This window comes from Somniosus microcephalus, chromosome 28, assembly GCF_052327205.1.
Source record: "Somniosus microcephalus isolate GS21.2 chromosome 28, FLI_Smic_1.0, whole genome shotgun sequence".
Taxonomy (NCBI): Eukaryota; Metazoa; Chordata; class Chondrichthyes; order Squaliformes; family Somniosidae; genus Somniosus; species Somniosus microcephalus.
In genome coordinates, this window is record NC_141014.1 from 45,494,895 (window position 1) to 45,516,203 (window position 21,309).

At 49.0% G+C, this 21,309-nt stretch overlaps 2 protein-coding genes across 2 annotated transcripts in view; both read left to right on the plus strand.

Annotated features, from left to right (window-relative positions):
- Positions 1-8,317: 8,317 nt before the first annotated feature.
- Positions 8,318-21,309, plus strand: part of LOC147099720 (ferritin heavy chain-like) — a 180,879-nt gene continuing 167,887 nt past the window's right edge. The window contains exon 1 of the mRNA XM_085969121.1: positions 8,318-8,426. Within this exon, the coding sequence (XP_085825247.1) occupies positions 8,326-8,426 (101 nt within the window). The 5' untranslated portion in view covers positions 8,318-8,325. The remainder of the gene's footprint in view (positions 8,427-21,309) is intronic.
- LOC147099721 (ferritin heavy chain B-like) lies at positions 13,609-14,971 on the plus strand. The gene is made up of 3 exons (XM_085969148.1): positions 13,609-13,665; positions 14,427-14,573; positions 14,817-14,971. The coding sequence occupies exons 1-3, from the start codon at positions 13,609-13,611 to the stop codon at positions 14,952-14,954; spliced, it is 342 nt and encodes a 113-aa protein (XP_085825274.1). The 3' UTR covers positions 14,955-14,971.

A 21,309-nucleotide genomic window follows, 5' to 3' on the forward strand; every position in this document is an offset into this window, starting at 1 on the left:
GCCCCTGTAGGACAACACTCGGAGCAATCCTGTCCAGCGTCCTAAGCGAGTGACGAATTTGGCCTCCAACTCGTGCCAGTTCGCCGGCCAGGCGTCCTTGGCCGGGCAGAGGTAGACTCCCAAGTAGAGGAGGTGCGTAGTGCTCCAGGCGAAGGGCCTGAACTCCTCCGGCAGGGAGTCCACCTGCCACTGACCCACCAGGAGTCCAGAACATTTCCCCCAGTTGATCCTGGCGGAGGATGCGTCCGAGTAAATCTGCTGGCATTCCCGCATCCTCCGCAAGTCAACGGGATCCGTGACCATAAGGAGCACGTCATCGGCGTAAGCTGAGAGGACCACCTCCATGCCCGGCCCTTGCAGAGCCAGTCCCGTCAACCTCTTCCGCAAGAGGCGCAGGAAAGGCTCCACGCAAATGGCATATAATTGGCCGGACATGGGGCATCCCTGACGCACCCCCCTCCCGAAGCGAAGGGGCGCCGTCAAGGACCCGTTAACTTTAATCAGACACTCCGCGGCAGCGTACAGAAGTCGGATCCGGGCGACAAAATGCGTCCCGAACCCGAATGCGCGCAGAGTCCCGAAAAGATACTCGTGATCCACCCTGTCGAACGCCTTCTCCTGATCCAGGGAAAGGAAGGCGACCGACAGACCAGCCCTCTGGGAATGGTGGACCAGGTCCCGGACCAGATGGATGTTATCATGGATAGATCGGCCCGGGACCATGTAGGACTGGTCGGGGTGGATCATGTGGGCAAGCACGGCGCCAAGGCGAGCAGACATGGCCCTGGCAAAAATTTTATAATCCGTGCTGAGGAGGGAGACCGGGCGCCAGTTCTTAAGAAGGCGGAGATCACCCCTCTTAGGCAGCAGGACAATCACCGCCCTGCGCCAAGAGAGGGGCATCTCGCCGGTCGCCAAACTTTCCCCCAGGACCCGCGCGTAGTCGCCCCCCAGGACGTCCCAGAACGCCCTGTGGAACTCCACGGTCAGCCCGTCCAGCCCCGGGGACTTCCCCCTACAGAGCTGGCGGAGGGCGCCGGTCAGCTCCTCCAGACACAGAGGAGCATCCAATTTTTCGGCGCCCTCCAGGCCGACCTTCGGCAGGTCCACCCACAAAACTCTGCGCGCATCCTCGCTGGACGGATCGGGAGAGAACAGAGCCCCGTAATAGGCGCGGGTCTCCGCGCGGATTCCCTCCGGATCCGAGACCAGAGATCCGTCGTCGGCCAGCAGCTCCAGGAGCTGCTTACGGACCCCCCGTCTTTTTTCCAGCGAGTAGAAGAAGGGGGAGCCGCGGTCCAGGTCCCGCAGGAACTGGATCCGCGACCTCACGAATGCGCCTCGGGACCCGGCGAGCTGCAGGTCCTTCAGCGCGCCCTTCTTCTCTTCGTACACCAACCGCAGGGCCGGGTCCTCGACGACTTGACCGAGACGGGACTCCAGGTCGAGCACCTCCTTCTCCAACCGCCCGACCCTGGCTTCCCGCCTCTTGTTCGACCCCCTCGCATGCTCCTGACAGAAGAGATGGACGTGAGCCTTGCCCACGTCCCACCATAGCCTCAAGGAGGGGAAGCCCCCCTGCTTCCTTCTCCAGCCGGCCCAGAACCGACGAAATGAATCCTGGAACCACGCGTCCTCCAGCAGCAGGTTGTTAAAGTGCCAGTACGCGGACCCCCCCCGCGCGCGCAGCGGAACGAGCTCCGCCCACACCAGGTGGTGGTCCGCGCACGGCACCGGCCGCATGGAAGCCGCCGGAACGCAGGAAACGTATGCCCGGGAAATGTAGAGGCGGTCGATTCTGGACGCTCCTCTCCCAGGCCTCACGCAAGTGAAAGCGCTGGAGTCGGGATGGAGATTTCGCCAGACGTCCACCAAGTTGAGGGACCCGACCAGGTCCCTCAACTTCTCCATCGCCGCCGGGCTTCGCAGGCGGCCGGTGCGGTCCCTTGCCTCGAGGGTGCAGTTAAAATCCCCCCCGAGGACGACACACTCGCCCGCGTCGATGGAGCCCAGAAGAGTGGAAACTTCTTCAAAGAAGCGCGCTTGCTGCGCACGGGCCCCAGGGGCGTACACGTTCACTTAATGGAGCGGCACGCCCCCCAGGCGAACAGTGACCTGGAGCAAGCGGCCCGGCACGAGCTCCTTGACCCCCAAGATCTCCGGCTGAAAATGCGGGGCCAGCAAAATAGCCACCCCACTGGAAACACTGGAGAGGTGACTCATGCTGACCCCTCCTTGCCACTCCAGGAGCCACGTGGCCTCGTCTCCCGGAACGGTGTGGGTTTCTTGCAGGAAGCACACCGCATACTTCCCGTCCCGAAGGACCGAAAAGTTATTAAATCTGCGGCTAGCTTCCCTGCCGCCGTTGATGTTGAGGCTGGCTATGGTTATCTTCATTTCAGAAGCATAATCCAACCCCTACTTATCACTAACGGGGGAAGGGAGGGCGGCCGCTAGTCGACCGCCACTCCCTTTGCAGCCCAGTGAGGAAGGACCGGAACTGACGCAGCTCGGGCGGGTCCATGCCCGCGTCCGCAACCATGGTCTTGAAGGCGATGCGGGCCGACCCGACGAGCAGCGCCAGCCCCGACCATCTATCGAGGGCCAGCCGGGTCTTTTGACAACCCTGGCACGTGGCCACAAAGTCACGGAGATCCTCAATGGGAATGAGGGGGGTCCCGGCGAGGGGCGCGAGGTCCTCCATCTCCTCATCAGCGATGGAGTCGCATTCCTCCGCCGCCCCCACCACCGAGTCCCCGTCCTCCTCCGGGGGGTCGCCACCGGCGGCCGACCCGTCCGCCACGCGGCGCGCAGCGAGCGGCTCGGCCGTGACGGCCGGCCCCGCCTCCGCCCGGATCCCACCCCCAGGATCGGTAGCGGAGGATTCCTCCCTGGGCTCCTCTAGGGGCGCCGGGCCAGAAGACGGCGACGGTTCAGAGCCCCCCTCCGCCCCAGGTGCCAGAACGACCGGAGAGATCGGAGAGTACGTAAAGACGAACTCCTCCATGTCGCCCGGCGCCGGAGACAGAGACAGAGGGCCCTCCTCTTCCGCGCCACCGGCCTCCGACCCAGCGGATGGGGTAATTTCAGTTAACCTCTCGACGAGGTCGAGCAGCACCTGGGAGACGACCGGGTCACTTTGGCCGAGCTCATTATCCGAGGACTCGCCCGACCCGGACCCCAGGCCGCCCGACCCGTCGAGGGGTAACGGTACTGATAAGGGGTCAACTTCTGCCGCGGGTTGCTCCTCGACCCCCCCCACGGGCAGGGTCTCGTCCCCATCCCTGGGAGGCACGAGCTGGGCAGACACCTCTGCCTCAGCCCCCCTAGGGACAGGCGACCCCTGCCGTTCGCCCGTGATGATATTAGCGGTGGGGTGGGGCGCAGTACCCGCGGCGGGCGACGACTCCCCCTGACCGGAGGGACCTTCCTCCTCCCGGTCCTCCTCCTCATCCAGGGGGTCGCGCCTTCTTTTAAGTGCGGAGGGGTAGAGGGAGACCTCCATTTCCGCAGAGGCCTCCCCTGCTCCCTCCGGTGGAGCGAGTTCTTCGGGTCCCCTGGGCCCGAGCCGAGCCGCAGGTTCCGGCGCTACCGCCTCGGCGGTCGTGGCCACAGGCTCGGGCACGAGGGCCCCCACCCCTCCGCACTCCGCGATTAACGCGGCGACGCTCTCTGGCGTCAGGGGCTCCATATTATGGGGCACGCCCTCCTCGGGGGGACTTGCCCTCCGGTATTTACTTTTCCCCCGCGCCTTCTTCCCGACCGGACAACCCTCCTCCCCCCCGCCGGAGGCCAGGATGGCATCGACCTCCGACGACGACCGCACCCCGGTGGTATTTGTTTGAGGGGGGGCACGGCTAGACCCGGGGGGAGGAGCGGCGGCGGCGCCAGCTACGGCCACGCCAGACGATCTGGCGGCCTTGGAGGCGGGGCAGTTCTTACAGATATGCCCCACCTCCTTGCAGGCGTGGCACCGCACGCCGTCCGTCATATAGAAGACGCAGTACGGGGTCCCCTCATGGAGGACGGAAAAGGCCCCGTCCGTCTCCCCCTCCCGCGCCAGCTGGATAAAGGCCTGGCGCCGGAAGGAGAAGACATGGCGAAGGCTGGGTTCCCGGAATCCGAGCGGGATCGGCGTAATCCCCGACCTCACCTCCCCAAGTTGGTGCAAGTGGGGGAGGAGGAGCTCACCGGAGATGAAGGGCGGGACATTAGACAACACGACCCTCTGCGCGGTGGCCTCAAGAGGGTCCACCGGCAGGAAGGTCCCGCCCACGGTGAGCCCCTGGGCGATGGCCAGGGCCACCGCCCGCTCGGACTCCAGGAAGAACACAGCCTTCCCATACATCCTCGAGGCAGCGAGGATGGCTGAAGGGCCGACAACCCCAGCCATCGCCTTCACACATTCCTCGATAGTCATGTTGGGGTGAGTGTAGCTCTTCACCCCGAGCTTCTTCGTAATAAGTCGGAACGGTGACAGGGCAGCGGAAGGAGCGGGAGCAGCCGCGGCTTTGGCCGTCACCGCCGCATACGTTCTCGCTGGCCCCGTCACCGCCGAAGACGTCGAAGCCATACTGGGGTGGTTTTTTGGGAGCCACACACACCCCAAGTCACAGGCCCTGTGGTGTTGAGTGGCCTCAGGAAAAAAGTAAGGTCTGCCACCGAGCAGAGGGAGTTTAAAGCCAATGGCCCGCCTCTCCCCTTGATGGAATGATTGGGAGAGGGGCCTCCTCCTCTCTGCTCAAAGTGACTCTTAGTGATTTTAAGGGAGGTGCCCTTTGAGAGAGACAAAAGAGAGGGATAAAGAGAGAGAGAGAGGGGGTGGGTGGGAAGGAGGGGGGGGGCCGCAAAGACAGGGTCACCACTCAAGGTGGTTATTGGTGGGTGGGTGTCAGCAGGGGTGCACTCCCCGATGGAAACAAAAGTCTATGAAGATGATCTTCAGGCAGGGGGAGAAGATGTCTTCGCCTGGGTAGGCTGGAAAAAGCCCAGGCTCAGCCCCACACCAGGTCTTCTCGATGTAGGTAAGTGAGTAAGAGGCTTCACCTGGGCAGCTCCAGCCGACCCAGGCCAGGCTTTCCGGCCCGTCTTCTTTCCTCCCCCCGCCTAGAATACACAGTCTTTTGGGGAATGCACAAAAAGACACCGACCTGCAGATGTTTGATGTAACGATGCAGCTCCTCCCCTCCTTCCAAGTAGAAGTTGGCTGGTGTTCCTCTCCCCTCTCACCCTCTCCTGAGATGGAGGCCTTTCCTCTCCTCCTCTCCCTCCAGGCACCTCAGTTGTAGATGGTCTGGCTGGTGGTGGTCCGGTGCTTCTCCTTCTTGCCAGGTCAGGAGGCCACCACGCTCTTCTTTCCTCCTGCAGCTCAGAGCAAGCCAGAGACAACCAGCAGCACTCAGAGCAAGGCAGAGACAACCTGCAGCACTCAGAGCAAGCCAGAGAATGATTCCAGTCCTCTGGATTACTAGTTCAGTAAATTTACCACTAGGCTACTGTCCCCTTCCCTTGGGGTCCTTATTGCCTTGTCAGCCAATAACACTCATTTTTCAAAGTTCTGATTGGCTCTGGGAGTCATCTCCCCTCCTCCCTTTGCTTGATTGGTGCTCAGAGAGGCTGCTACTTCTGATCCTCTTTTTGTGAACCCATAAATTTAGACAAATAAAAACTGTAAATAAACTATAAAACTATAAATAAACCAATAAAACTCCAAATAAACCTTAATAATCAAATTAAAATTTGGTTCTCCAGCCCAATTATGCACTCCAGTCCCCGCGGCGCCCACCGGTCACGAAAGTGATCGAGCGCGCCGGCGGACACCGCGTGCTCCAGCTCCAGGGCCACCCGGGCGCGAACATGGCCACGGAAGAGAGGGAGGCAATCCGGCCGGACGGCCCCCTCGACCGCCCGCTGCCTGGACCAATTAATGGCTTTCTTGACCAGGCCCAGGAGCAGACCCACGAGGAGGTCCTCCAGCCCGCCCGCTCCCCTCCGCACCGGGTGACCGTAGATCAAGAGCGTGGGACTGAAGTGCAAACAAAACTTGAGGAGCAGCCCCTTCAAATAATGGAAGAGGGGCTGCAACCTCTCACATTCGATATAAATATGAAATACGGACTCCTCCAGACCGCAGAACAAACATGCGGTCTGGGAGTCCGTGACTGCCACTTCTGATCGGGTATTGAGGAATGTCACTCATCATCTAGGTGGCCACACCCTGGATTATCCAGCAGTATAAATACTAGGAGTTTGGGAGGTTGGTTAAATCCCAGCTTCTTACTTCAACAAAGTTTAGATTTAGCGAAAAATAATAATTAGGATGGCGTCTCAAGTGCGTCAGAACTACCACAAGGACTGTGAGGATGCTGTCAACAAGCAGATCAACATGGAGCTCTATTCCTCCTATGTTTATCTTTCCATGGTGAGTCTTGTATTTCTGACCACTTCGCAATGGAGACTATGTAATGTTACTTTACTAAATTCTGTGCTGTATCTAACCCACCCCTCAATCTATGCACAGTAAATTCATTTTTTAAAGCGATAATATAATGCAATTTATCATCTTGTGTGTCCATTAACAAACTGCCTCTCTGGTCCTTGCAGTAACTGAACCATATTCTGAGTATCTTAATGACTCTCTTTCCTGGGCTCTTGAGTGTGTTGTTGAAGTTTATATTTGGAATACAGTCTGCATTCAATGTGTGGAAATCAGAATTCTTATCCTCACTTCTAAATCACTCCATGGCCTTTCCCTACTTTTGCTTTTGCAGTAAGGGGATGTAATCTTTAAAATTAGAAATAGCCCATTTAGGAGGGAAGTCAGGAGGCACTTTTTAACAAGGGTGGTGGAAATCTGGAACAGTTTCTTTACCTGCTTTCCCACTCCCCTCCCCTCTTAGCTGTGGATGCTGAGACAATTGGAGCTCTCAAAACAGATGTTTTTTTTGGGTAAGGGTCTCCCAGGGGGATGGAGTAAAGCTACAGGTCAGCCATGATCAAATTGAATGGTGGAGCAAGCTTGAGTGGCTGAATGGCCTACTCCTGTTCCTAATATTCTTAACCTCCTAGTTTTAAGTACCAGTTTGTGCCCTTCTGTCTTTTCTCTAACTCCCTTTGCTTTAATGGTGGTAAAGCCTTCAGCCACTTTGACCCTACTCGGGAACTCTCCCTTAACTCCTCTGCTTTCCTACTTCTTGACCTTGACCAAGCACTTCAAAATTGTAAAGGTTTATGAACCTTTATTCCTTGGTATCTGGTTCTCCTCTGAAATGCCTTGATTAGTGTTGAAGGTGCCAAATTAATGCTGCTTGTGGTAATTTTAGTTCCATGGGAGGAATGTAGCCAGTAAGACTCAGACCAGTTTCTCCTCTTTGATGTACCACATGAATTGTGCACTGTGACTAGACTCTACTTTAATGGGTTTGTTTCTAGTGCCCCTTGGCAATAGATCTGGGCCAATCATTGCAAGTTACTATTTAATCTGCTCCCACCACCCTTTCAGGCAGTGCATGCACTTGAGTTTCCTCCTGTTGCCTCTTTTTTTGCCATTTCCATTGGCCAGTTTCCCTATTGCTAGGGGTCAGATTGTCTACTTGCTACCAGGTTAGTGCAGTAAGTAGGCCTGTGCTAGTTTCCACGTACAACAAGTTCAGTGAGATGTCAAACCTTTGAAAGAAAGCAAAATCCAGGTTGGCTTTATGTACAATACCCATGATAAATCTGCCATGGGATACACAATGACTTTTCTGATCTCTCCACAGTCCTTCTACTTTGACCGGGATGATGTTGCCCTGCGTCACTTTGCTGAGTTCTTCAAGGAGCAGTCACGTGAGGAACGGGAGCACGCGGAGAAACTGATGAAATTCCAGAATCGGCGTGGAGGCCAAATCATCTTGGCGGACATCAAGGTTTGGCTCAATAAACAAGTGACCTTTGGTCTGGGTCCCCGTAGACTGATTGTTTCAAATACTTTCTAAAGCAATTTGTTCCAATTTATAACAAACAGGCCATTTGGCCAAGTGGGTCCATGACGGAGTGTATCCTGCACGAACCACCTCCCACCGTGCTTCATCTAACCCTATCTGCATATCCTTCTATACACCTCTCCCTAGTACTTATCTAGCTTCCCCTTCAATACATCTGTTATTTGACTCCAGTAGTTGTGTTGGCTTAATGCCGTAGCTCTCTTTTCTTCTAACACATTGGTTCATGGTAACATTAGATATTTGCACGCCTAATTTCCTTCAATACTTGTTTGTTTATTCCATTGTACAGTGAACTGTCTGAATTTCCCTTTCCAGAAACCAGAGCAGGATGAGTGGCGCAATGGTCTGGAGGCGATGCAGAGAGCTCTGCAGCTGGAGAAGAATGTCAACCAGAGTCTGCTGGATCTGCACAAACTCTCCACTGAGAGGACCGACCCTCATGTAAGTTCTTGATGCTGTAATGTGGGCATATGTTAAGTTGGAGGTGGTGGAACCTTGAGCCTAATCAAAAGATCTTCACACCCAATAGCTGTGTTGGTGCCTTTTTTAGGTTTTTAAGTGGTGGGAGGTTGGCCTACTGTGGACATTGACTAGTAAATGTGTCCCAGTGATTCTAGGATCTATGCCCCTATTGTGCAGGAAGTTTAATCTAATGATGCAGTAATTCCATTAATCTCAATGGCACCACTAGAACATCCTGCAGTCCAAGTGGATTAAACTCTCTAGGGGGAAGCTAGGATGTTCCTTGAAATCTGCTGCTGGACATAACTAGTTTCCCTCTTTCCAGTTGTGTGACTTCCTGGAGACCCACTACTTGGATGAGCAAGTGAAGATGATCAAGAAGCTTGGAGATCACATCGCCAACCTGAAGAGGCTGGGAGCCCCTGAGAATGGCATGGGAGAGTACCTGTTTGACAAGCGCACCCTGGGGGAAGAGTGACTGCAGGGATGAAGCCTATTGTGTTTAGTACTTGTATTTATAATTGTGTGCGAGACTCCTGTCCTGTAGGGAATGATGGCTTGTGACTTTGTGCAAGAGCTGAGACCTGGGCTCTTAATGTGAAATGTCACTAACTGTAAATAAACTGTTCTATATTGGACTGGATTTTGTCTGCTTGTAAATTTTAGTGGTTTTTGTTCCAGTTAGCATAACTTGGTTACATTTTCCAGTATTACACTGGGCTGTGCAGCAGTGTTGTCATGGGATTTGGTCATAGAATGGTTACAGCACAGGAGGCCATTCGGCCCGTTGAGCCCATGCCGGCTCTCTGCAGGAGCACTTCGGCTAGTACCACACCCTGCCCTTTCTGTGGAGCCTTGCCATTTTTTCCTTCAGGTACTTGTCTAGTTCCCTTTTGGAAACAGATTGAGCCTACCTCCACCACCCTCTCAGGCAGTGCATTCCAGATCCTAACCACTCGCTGCGTTCAGTTTTTCCTCCTGCCGCCTTTGGGCCTCCTGCCAATCACCTTAAATCTGTGTCCTCTGGTTCTCGACCCTTCCACCAATGGCAACAGTTCTATGATTTTTTTTTTTGCCGGGGTAATTTTAATTTTTTTAACTTGGATATTCTATGTATTTCTTGGAACTGTAATACAACAGCTAAATGTACAAAGGTGTGTTCAGCCAAATGAGCTAATGGGACCAGGGACCCCTGAAGCTTTGTCAGAAGTAGGTTTTTAGAGTCTTACAGGAGGAAGAGGTGTTTAGGGAGGGAATTCCAGAGCTTTGGGTCTAGGCAGTTAAATAGAAGTATTTGTTGCCATGCCGATGAATATTCCCTCTGCCCTTGAGAGCTTGAAGAGTTATTATTTAGTCACTACAATGAAATACAAGTTATAATAAACACAAGGAAGTTTTCCTGTGACTGTGTTCTGTCATTTCAGTCCAATGAAGAGAAAGCTCTGGTTTAGCATTCTCTAAGAATTATATTTTCCCTGGGGAAGAGCAGTTCGTATTCAGTAAACTGCTACAGATCCCCATCAGTCATTAGTGGGGGTAACTCCGTTAACAAACTCACCACTGCCGCTATAGCTTTTCTGATCAGCTTTGTGGGCAGAGAAACAAATAACTGCTGCGCAGACCAGCAATGTTGGAGCTCACTGAACTCATAAGGGGACTACAATTGGTGAGGTGGTGGTGGAGGAGAATCAACAATTGCCATATCAGCTTGCATGCGCATAACATAATTAGAAGTAGGCCATAGGGCCCCTTGAGCCTGCTCTGCCATTCAATAAAATCATAGCTGATCTTCAATCTCCCTTCCACTTCCTAGCCTGATCTCCATATCCCTTGATCCCACTAGAATCCAAAAATCTATTTTATCCTGAATATAGGTAATGATTCAGCATCCACAGCCCTTTGGGGTAGAGAATTCCAAAGATGACTTACTGGGAAAGTGTGAATACCCCATTGGGCTTTGTTCTGGGACCCCTCTCCTCCCCCCTCCCCCACCATGGTTGACTAACCTGCCAATACTCATGGTCTTGGGTAAGGTATTGAAGGATGAGGAATCCGTGTGGAACTGTATTCCCACAAAATATAATCCTTCTGGACGGAGTAAATGTATTTCATTAAATGCACAAAGTAAAACCCCCAAGGTAAATAGATATTTCTCTTGAAACTCTTTCCCCCTCCCTGCCTGTTCAATCAATGTATAAACCCAGCAGCTCCTCCATAAATGTATTGATTGGTATTCAGGCCCATTGTGCAGTTCATACCAAATAGCAATCATCCTTTCCAAATCCTACTGCATCTCCATTTGTGTCCTTCACCCCCAGGAATAGATTCATCCGTTGATGATGCTGCAGCTGCAACACGCCAGTGTTTACACGCTAATTTAGGAACTTAGCTGAGAACTGCAGCGGGTGCAATGAAATTGCCATCTTCAGCCATTCCACGTTGATGTCTTTGCATCTCTCAGAGGCATTTCTGGGGTATCTGAGTCCCCACATTTCACACGACGATGAGCCGCAATTCTACGAGTCGGGATGGGTTTGCGTGCTGACGGGTTGGATGGCTTCATGTTTCAGACAAAACAAAGTCTTCAGCTCACTCGATGTGAAAAACTTTACAGGCGCCCAAGTTTTAAGAATTACATCGAATTTACAGCACACAAACAGGCCACTCGGCCCGACTGCTCCGTGCCAGGGTTTATGCTCCACACGAGCCTCGGCCCGCCCTTCTTCATCTAATCCAATCAGCATATCCTTCTATTCCTTTCTTACCAAACTTCCCCTTAAATTCATCTCTGCTCTTCGCCTCAACTACTCCATGTGGTAGCGAGTTCCACATTCTCACCACTGAAGAAGTTGCTCCTGAATCCCCTGTTAGATTTATTAGTGACTATCTTATATTTATGGCCCTGAGTTCGGGACTCCCCCACAAGTGAAAGCATTGCCTGCCTCTGTTCCGCGGCTATGTTTGTGCCCGGGTGGACCTGGAGATGGAGCACGAGGTGTCCGCTGGCACGCTCGAGGCCTTCCAAGACTGTTGGGCGCCGCGGGGACTGGAGTGCATCATCACCCCGGCCGATGTTACTTTAATTTAAGTTGATAAACTTTATTTGACATTTTCTTAAGTTGCAGATAAATTGTGCAACCACAAAAGACCACAAGTGAAAGCATTTTCTTTCCATCTACCTTATCAAAACACCTTCATCATTTTAAAGACCTCTATTAGGTCACCCTTCAGCCTTCTTATTTCTAGAGAAAAGCGCCCCAGCCTGTTCAGTCATTCCTGATCGATATAACCTCTCAGTTCTGCTATCATCCTTGTAAATCAAATGTGCACCTTCTCCAGTGCCTCTATATCCTTTTTGTAATATTCTCCTTAGAGCAGGGAAGGCTAAGAGAAGATTTGATAGAGGTGTTTAAAATCATGAAGGGTTTCGATAGAGTAAATAAAGTGAAACTGTTTCCAATGGCTGAAGGGTCGATAACCAGAGGACGCAGATTTAAGATGATTAGCAAAAGAACCAGAGGCGACAGGAGGAAAAACGTTGTTACACAAGGAGTGGTTAGGATTGGGAATGAGCTGCTTGATGGGGCGGCGGATACAGATTCAACAGTGGCCTTCAAAAGGCAATTGGATAAATACTTGAAGTAGAAAAAATTCCAGGTTCCTGGGGAAAGAGCGGGGGAGTGGGACTAACTGGATTGCTCTTTGAACGAGCCGGGACAGACTCGATGGGCCGAATGGCCTCCTTCTGTGCTGCACTATTCTATGATTCTATGGAGACCAGAACCGTGCACCGTACTCCAAGTGTAGTCTAACCGAGGTTCTATAACAATTTAACACGTTGAACTCGGGTGCGGTTCGGCTGCAAGCACTCCCCGCACTGAGGTCAGAACGGCACTAATGGTAACTGTTTGCATCTCACAAAATCTATGAGGTCGACGTTCACCCCGCTCCGTGCCGATACATTTCCTACAGTCTGACTACAAAGAAGCACAGCCCTGGTAGCAGCTCCCCGAGTGACGGGCTAGAAAATACACCCCTGTTTTTTCTGGAAGAGAAATTTCTGTCTTTACATCTGAAGGGATTGTGTGGTGGGGAGAAATATTTAATGGAAAGTCAAGCCTCATGGGTCCCGGTTCTACAGAATCTGAAAATGGGAATGAATAATACTCTGGTGTCGGTTCCATGACACACAAAGATGTTTCCAATCAATTTATTCCATTTTTTCGAACATTAATTCATGGGATGTGCGCGTCGCTGTCAACGGCCAGAATTTATTGCCCATCCCGAGTCACCCTGGAGAAGGTGGTGGTGAGCCGCCTTCTTGAACCGCTGCAGTCCATGTGGTGAAGGTACTCCCACAATGCTGTTAGGGAGGGAGTGCCAGGATTTTGACCCAGCGACGATGAAGGAACAATTGTAGGAAAATTCATCGATAGCGAAGGATGATTCTCAGCACTTTGAGCTTTTCGAAAGCAGCAAATTGTCATTTAATTCAAATGAGAGCATCAAACAACGAGAGACTTTCCGATTTGAAGAAGGCCAAGGAACCCAAAAGCAGTGACATCACCGAGACTGATCTCCCAAACCTGCTGGTTTTCCATAGCTCTGATTGGCTCTGGGTCTCCCCCCCTCCTCCCCCACACCCCCTCTCCTTTGTTAATTGGTGCCTGGATTCAGGAAAGATTCCTGATTGGCTCTCAGGGATTGTCAATCATCGTTGTTCATGTCATTCCTTGTTTCAATGCAGGCTGTCCCAGTAGTATAAATACAAGAGCTTGGGGGGGGGGGGGGGTTAGAAAGGATTAGTTCTTGAACTTTCTAGGTGATAGTGAGCAGTAATAGTAGAACAGAAAATAGTGAAGATGGCCTCCCAAGTGTGTCAGAACTACCACAAGGACTGTGAGGATGCTGTCAACAAGCAGATCAACATGGAGCTCTATTCCTCCTATGTTTATCTCTCCATGGTGAGTCTTGTATGCCTTGTTGCTGTATTCTGAAAAGTTGGAAATTCTGCAGTTCCATGAACTGGTTTTAAACTATATTTCTCTTGACTTCCTTACCTGGGGAAGCAATCTTTGGGCAGTGAGTACTTCAGGGTGATCTTGTTGTGTTGATGGCCTGCTCCTTGTAACAGCTGCATTCTGTTGACCAGGTTTAATATATGGAACGAGCTCAGCTGCTGCCTGAGTTTGTAACAGAAGAGCACAAACCTGGTCAAGTGACTGTTGGTGCTTGTTGACATGAGACAAAGTTCAGTTTCAGTGGGGTGACTGTAGTGAGTGACATGTTGGCAGGTCCTCACTGGCTTTCTCTATAACTGGAAGTGAAGTCCTGGGAATCCTGGTGTTGAAGCCTTGTTCACTGAGCCTAGATCTCTTGCACTACATTGTGGTGTAAAACTACTGGAATTGAGGAATTTTCTCATTCCATGCCCAACTTCATTTTAGAATGGACAGAATAAGCATTTATATAGTTCCTTTGACTACCTCCCAAAGTACTTTGTAGCCAATGAATTCACATGTTATGTGGGAAATGCAGCAGCCAATTTGTGCACAGTAAGCTCCCACAAACAATGAGAATGATCAGATCATCTGTTTTAGTGGTGTTGGTTGAGGGATAAATATTGTCCTGGGAAACTGGAGAGAACTCCCCTGTTCTCTGAAGTAGTGCCTTGAGATCTTTCACATCCACCTGAGGACAGACAGGGCCTCTGTTTAACATCTCATCTGAATGACGGGAGGTAGAGGAGGTGCTACTTACCCAGCAGTAGAGTTTAGTTTGACTGGACATGAAATATAATCCTTAACATTAGTGTTTTTTTGCTGGTTGAGTCTTTCATCCTGGTTTTTTTTCTTGGGAGGAGAAGCTGGTCAACATGTTGATTAGTCAAGTGAATTATATTTTGCTTGTTTAACCAAAGGTATCTATTTTTGCAAGATTAATAACTCACTCTGAAGCTGTTTAAAATTCTCTCCACAGTCCTATTACTTTGACCGGGATGATGTTGCCCTGCGTCACTTTGCCGAGTTCCTCAAGGAGCAGTCACATGAGAAACACGAGGATGCGGAGAAACTGATGAAATTCCAGAATCGGCGTGGAGGCCGGATCATCTTGGAGGACATCAAGGTTGGATTCAATAAATGAGTGGCTCTCTGTTGGGATCCCATTGTTTCCAATACTTTCTAAAGCAATTAGTTCCAATTTGATTCCATGGTTCTGGTGGCTTAATGCAGTAATTCTATATTCCTGTGACACATTGGTTCATGGTAACATGGACTTCTGGCTGCCTTTCACCCCTGTTTTCCTTGTCCTGTGTCGTGTATTTTTTTGTGTAATTCATTGTAAGTGAACTGTGACTTTCCCCTTCAGAAACCAGAGCAGGATGAGTGGAGCAATGGTCTGGAGGTGATGCAGAGAGCTCTGCAGCTGGAGAAGAATGTCAACCAGAGTCTGCTGGATCTGCACAAACTCTCCACTGGCAGCACCGACCCTCATGTAGGTTCCTAATGTGGGCTTTTTGGGTATGTTGGAGGTGGTGGACCCTTGCTGTCCTTGAGCCGATCAAATATCTCCAAGCCCAATTGCATTGTGTTGGGGTGTCTCCTGGGTCCTTCAGGGGGTTGGGGAGAACATGGGGGGTTGGCCAAATGTAGACATTGAGAATAAATGTCAGTGTATCCAAGATCTAAGCATCTATTATACATGAATTACTGGATCATTTGAGCAAATTTACATCATCTCGATTGCACCACTTGACTATCCTCCAGTCCAAGAGGATTTAAAATCCCAACTCTAGATGGAGGTGAGGGGGAGCTCCAGATGTTCCTTGATATCTGCTACGAGCCATAACTAGTTTTGCTTTTTGGTTTCAGTTGTGTGACTTCCTGGAGACCCACTACTTGGATGAGCAAGTGAAGATGATCAAGAAGCTTGGAGATCACATCACCAACTTGAAGAGACTGGGAGCCCCTGAGAATGGCATGGGAGAGTACCTGTTTGACAAGCACAGCCTGAGTTGAATGGGATTCTTGAACCATTAGTTCTATACAGGTTGCAAATGAAGTGTGACCAACTTCTGGTGGTGAATACTTTGGTTGTCATTATTTCCCAGTTTTCTCATCTAACTGTCACAGTACATGGAAATAAAGGTTATTCATCATTGAACTGGTTTGTCTTTGTTTAATTAAGTAGCTGATCTGGTTAAGATCCCACTGCACAATACACAGCTGTGTAATATGATCCAAGTTAAAAATACAGAAGTCACTCCCAGGATGGCTGTGCCCACATCTTCAAATCATCACTGGAGAGGATTCTAATGGTTTTCGGAGCTCTCGGTAACAGTTCCTGCTGAAAAGGGTTTTTTATAACATCTGCCAGCAAACAGTCATTAAGCTGTGGTGGTTTAAAACAAAGAAATGGGGAAGGGTGAAGGGGGTTGAATTAGTGCTGACAGTAGTGACTCTTCAGTCAGGAGAAGGGAGAGTACATGCCTGGTGTCTTGCTTCAGACTTTTACCTGTAAAGGTGGGGGAATGATCTGCTATTGAGCTGTCTTTACATTTGACTGATGGCACAAGTCACGCACTAGATTGCCAAAGCTGTGTGACATGTGTACACAGTACAGCGTTGGCCATCTTAGAAACTTCCATTTGGGCAGGATCATTTCTGTTTATCATTCTCTTTCTTTCCCAGGTTACTTTCTTTTTCTAGCCCCACCGACGGCAATACTTGATGTCTGGGATTAAGTAAAGCACTAGTCTGAATCGAGCAGTAGTGTGTCCTACGGGGAGTTTGTTGGTGTTGGGTAAAGTGAAGCTAAATCAGTAATCATGTAGGAGTCACTGGAAATAGAGTGCGAGACTTTCATAGCAGCAAAGAAAAACACGTGTTAGCTTTAACTCTCCGCATGGACTGAGGGACTCGGCCTCGTCGCAGGGCTATGACATCGACACACAATCGACGACTCTTAAAGGGACCCTGCTCCGATAACCCAACCAAGTTCCGTACATAACGTGGAGCGATAACATTGCCTATACATAGTGAATTGTGTTACTGTCCCTATGTGGTCTCTGCCACAATCATATCAATCCTATTCAAGCCAATGATTTTTCTACCAAAAACTAACTTACTTTCTATTGCAGCAGCATTGTTGTAGGTGTAACATTTGCATACTGAATTATCATTGGCCCGCAGGCATCGAAGCAATACCTATTGTATTCACGTGATCACATGTTGCGTTGTCATTGGCCTGCAGGCATCTGTAAGGACTGCTATTGTTTAGAAGACCCAGGAGTCCGAACTCCATCTTGTCCACACGGTGCTGTACTGATTGAGAAAGCTTACAGACTTGATGCTTCATTAAAAGAGTTTAAATTGTAATAATCCGTTGTCCTGCAATTTATTATTTTTGTACAAAGTGTGCAAAACAAGACAGTAGGGATCCACTAGCTAATTCTGATCAAATAGTAGCTAGATTATTTTCGCTAATTCATTCGGTATATCGCTAATGGCCACAACTGTTCCAAAAGACTGCCCTTAACCCACAAAGTGTGCGGGGATTTCTGAGTGTTCCTGAAGAATCCACAAATTAAACATCCATTAAAGCTGTTCAAAAATAGTTCATCTAAAGGGAATGAATGAACTCCATTTGAAAATACCAAGCCACAAGGGCCCTTTAAATATTCTCTCCAGCACTGAGCGAGTATACATGGATAGACTGATTCATAATAAAATGTTGGCTGGACTGTTTTTAGGAGTTAAACTGGAAAATACATTGGTTTTCCACACCACAAGGGAAATGAAAGCTCTTTGGACATTTGTAATGGCTCAGCCGATTGATGCGTCACGTGTCTTGCACACCCATGATTGTTCTGACACTCTGGGGAGACCACCTTCACTTTTACTGCTGGTGGGAGCCAAGTTCAAACACCACTGTAGTTACAACTGAACCTCTCTCCAATGATGTACCTAAACGAGATTAGATGCCATGGTATAGGAACAGGGCAGCCACATGGGATTAGGACCACTGCTTGTGTAGAGAATAAACATGAGCTGGATAGGAACAGGAGGCGGCCATTGAGCCCCTCGAACATGTTCCTCCATTCATTGAGATCATGGCTGATCTGTGACCTCACTCCATATACCCGCCTTTGCCCCATATCCCTTAATACCTTTGGTTAACAAAAATCTATTAATCTCAGATTTAAAATTAACACTTGACCGAGCATCAACTGCTGTTTGCGGAAGAGAGTTGGGCCAAACATCCTATTTCTGTGTTGTATGGTTTATGTAATTCACTCTTCTCTGTTCTGGAGGTTTTTGTAATGATCAGTAACCTGTCATTCTGGAATGGTACTCTAGGTGGTGCTGTCTGTATATAAGAGTGGGCAACCCACGATGCACTAGGCTATCCACAAGGCAGCAGTCAAGATGGAGGCCTCTACAGATACTGTACCTAGTCTACATGTGCTCAATAAAGTGTCTAGCAAAAGCTAGCTGTTCTTAATAAAAACGACTAGTTATTAATGAACATAACATGGTACCAGGATTGGTAAGATCTGCTGAATATTGTGCAACACGACATGGGGAACTTGAAGCCACCAGAGCGTTTGAAACTCACAGGAAATGTCGACTACAATTGGCAGACTTTTAAACAACAATTCGAAATCTACATTGCTGCCATCGGGTACGGTACGAAGCCAGGCACAAGGAAAATAGCGTTGCTGCTCACGGTTGCAGGCCCACAGGCAATAGATGTATTTAATACATTTGTATTTAATCCAGAGTTGAAAAGAGAAAAATTAGACGAAGTGCTAAATAAGTTTGATACACATTGTTCTCCCAAAAAGAATGAAACCTACGAGAGGTACATCTTCCGTTCTCGGACACAGCAGCAAAATGAGACTTTTGATAGCTTTTTGACTGATCTGAAACTGAAAGCACAGACATGTAATTTCTCTGAGCTGAAAGCATCCATGATTCGTGACCAGATTGTGTTTGGTATTCATGATAAAAAAAAGTCAGGGAACGTCTGTTGAGAGAAACCAAACTGACATTGGAAATTGCTGTGAAAATATGCCAAGCTAGCGAGCTAGCTCAAAAGCATGCCAAGACTTTCAGTGAAATCAATGATGATGCGATTGCAGTAAGTGCTGCTGTCGGTGCTGTGTCCTACAAGGGGGAGAAACATGGGCAGAACAGAAGTGAAAAGCAATCGGAGGAAGGAATTTTTAATTGTAAACGCTGTGGTTACAAACACCAGTTAAAACAATGTGCAGCGTTTGGGAAAATGTGCACAAAATGTCATGGAAAGAATCACTTTGCCAAACAATGCTTTTCAAAAGTAAAAACAAAGAAAGGGCAACAAGTCCGAGTTAATGTGATTGAGGACACTGATTTAAGTGAGACATTTTTTGTAGGAATGGTGTCATGTGACAATATAGAAGAGGATACAGAAAATGTGCAGCCCTCAGGAATAAACAATGCTGAACATAACGTCAATGCAGTAAAAGAGGACAAATGGAAGATCCCACTGCAGGTAAATGGAGCATTAGTTACATTGAAACTAGACACTGGGGCAAAAGCAAACTTAATCAGTATGAGTGACATTAACATTAACAAAGATAAGCCCAAAATACAGAAAAAGTCAGTACTACTGAAGGACTATAATGGACAGAAAATAGATAGCTTAGGTGTATGCAGACTTAAAGTGACAGTCAAAGACAAAGTGCATCATCTCATGTTTTCGGTTGTGGCTGAAGGACTTGATTCACTACTGGGTGACAAAGCTTGTGAGGACTTAGAACTGGTCAAGAGAGTCTACCGTATAAACTGTGCCATAAGCAGACCAGATGACTCGGTGGATTCTGTAGTGAATAATTTCCAGGATGTGTTTAAAGGATTTGGAGTTCTACCATTCACTTACAAGATCCAGCTAAAGGAGGATGCTCAGCCAGTGGTACATGCTCCACGAAGAGTTCCAGCACCCCTGCATGACCGGCTCAAGAATGAACTGGACAGAATGACCACACTAGGAGCCATGAGGAAAGTCGAAGAGCCAACAGACTGGGTTAACTCCATGGCATGTGTCAAGAAAAAGAACAATGATCTAAGAATATGCATGGATCCAAAGGACTTAAATGCAAACATAAAACGTGAACACTACCAGATTCCCAAGCGAGAAGAAATCACCAGTGAAATGTCAGGTGCCAGATACTTTACAAAGCTCGATGCCTCACAAGGATTTTGGCAACTAAAACTGGATGAAGAGAGCACCAAATACTGTACCTTCAACGCACCATTTGGCAGGTATTGTTTCCTCAGAATGCCTTTCGGGATAATATCTGCATCTGAAATCTTTCATAGAGCGATGGAACACATAATTGAAGGTCTGGAAGGAGTTCGGGTCTATGTTGATGACATCATCATCTGGGGCTCCACACTGAAAGAACACAATGAGAGACTGACTAAAGTGCTACAGAGCATATGCCGGAATGGACTGAAGCTCAACAAAGCCAAGTGTCAGTTTGGCGTCCAGGAAGTCACTTTCCTAGGAGATAATCTATCTGGTAAAGGAATAGAGCCAGATATGGAAAAAGTAAACGCCGTACTCAAAATGCACTGACCCACTGACAAAAAAGGAGTGCTACGCATCATGGGGATGATAAACTTCATTGGAAAGTTCATTCCTAACTTGTCAGCCAAGACAGCCTGTCTGCGAGACCTGCTACGTAAAACAAATGAGTTCGCATGGACAGAAAGACATGAACAAGAGTGGATCAACCTCAGAACAGTGCTGACAACCACACCTGTACTCACCTTCTTTGACCCAACAAAAAGAATCAAAGTGTCAACAGATGCATCAAAAGATGGCCTAGGTGCGGTCTTGCTACAAGCAGAGGGTGAAGATTGGAAGCCTGTTGCCTTTGCCTCCAGGTCTATGACTGATACTGAGTGTCGATACGCCCAGATTGAAAAGGAATGTCTAGGCTTGCTAGTTGGACTAGAAAAGTTTCATGGCTACATATATGGACTTCCCACCTTCACAGTTGAGACAGACCACAGCCCACTGGTTGCCGTCATGAAAAAGAACCTGAATGAGATGTCTCCAAGGATTCAACGACTCATGATGAAGCTGCAAAGATATGACTTTGAACTGATCTGCACACCAGGCAAATACATAGTGTTAGCAGATGCACTATCCCGAGCACCCACAATGAGTCATGTGAGCTCTACTGAAGAAGACGTGGATGTTCATGTGAGTATGGTCACTGCTGCGCTGCCCGTGTCAGACACAAAATCAAAGCAAATAGCAGAAGAAACAGTAAAAGATACAGTATTACAAACAGTAATAGAGAACATTCATTATGGTTGGCCAAAAGGTTCCTGTCCAAAATATTTTCACATAAGGTCAGAATTGAGTGTCGCAAGTGGACTATTACTAAAACAGAACAGAATAGTCATTCCACAGGCTCTACGTCAAGACGTGCTCAAAAGGATTCATGAGGGACACCTCGGAATTGAAAAATGCAAAAGGAGAGCAAGAGACACTGTTTATTGGCCTGGTATAAATAAGGACATTGAGAACATGATAGGCAAATGTGAGACATGTCAGAAACACCAAAACAAACAAGCAAAGGAACCAATGATAGTAGCTGACATACCAACAGCACCATGGCAAAAGGTTGGTATGGACCTTTTTCATTTAAATGGTAAAGACTATCTAATAGTGATTGACTACTATTCTAACTATCCTGAGATGGCGCTGCTCTCAAGCACCACAGCAAGCAGTGTCATAATGCATGTGAAATCCATCTTCGCCAGACATGGAATTCCCAGGATTGCCATTAGCGACAATGGTCCGT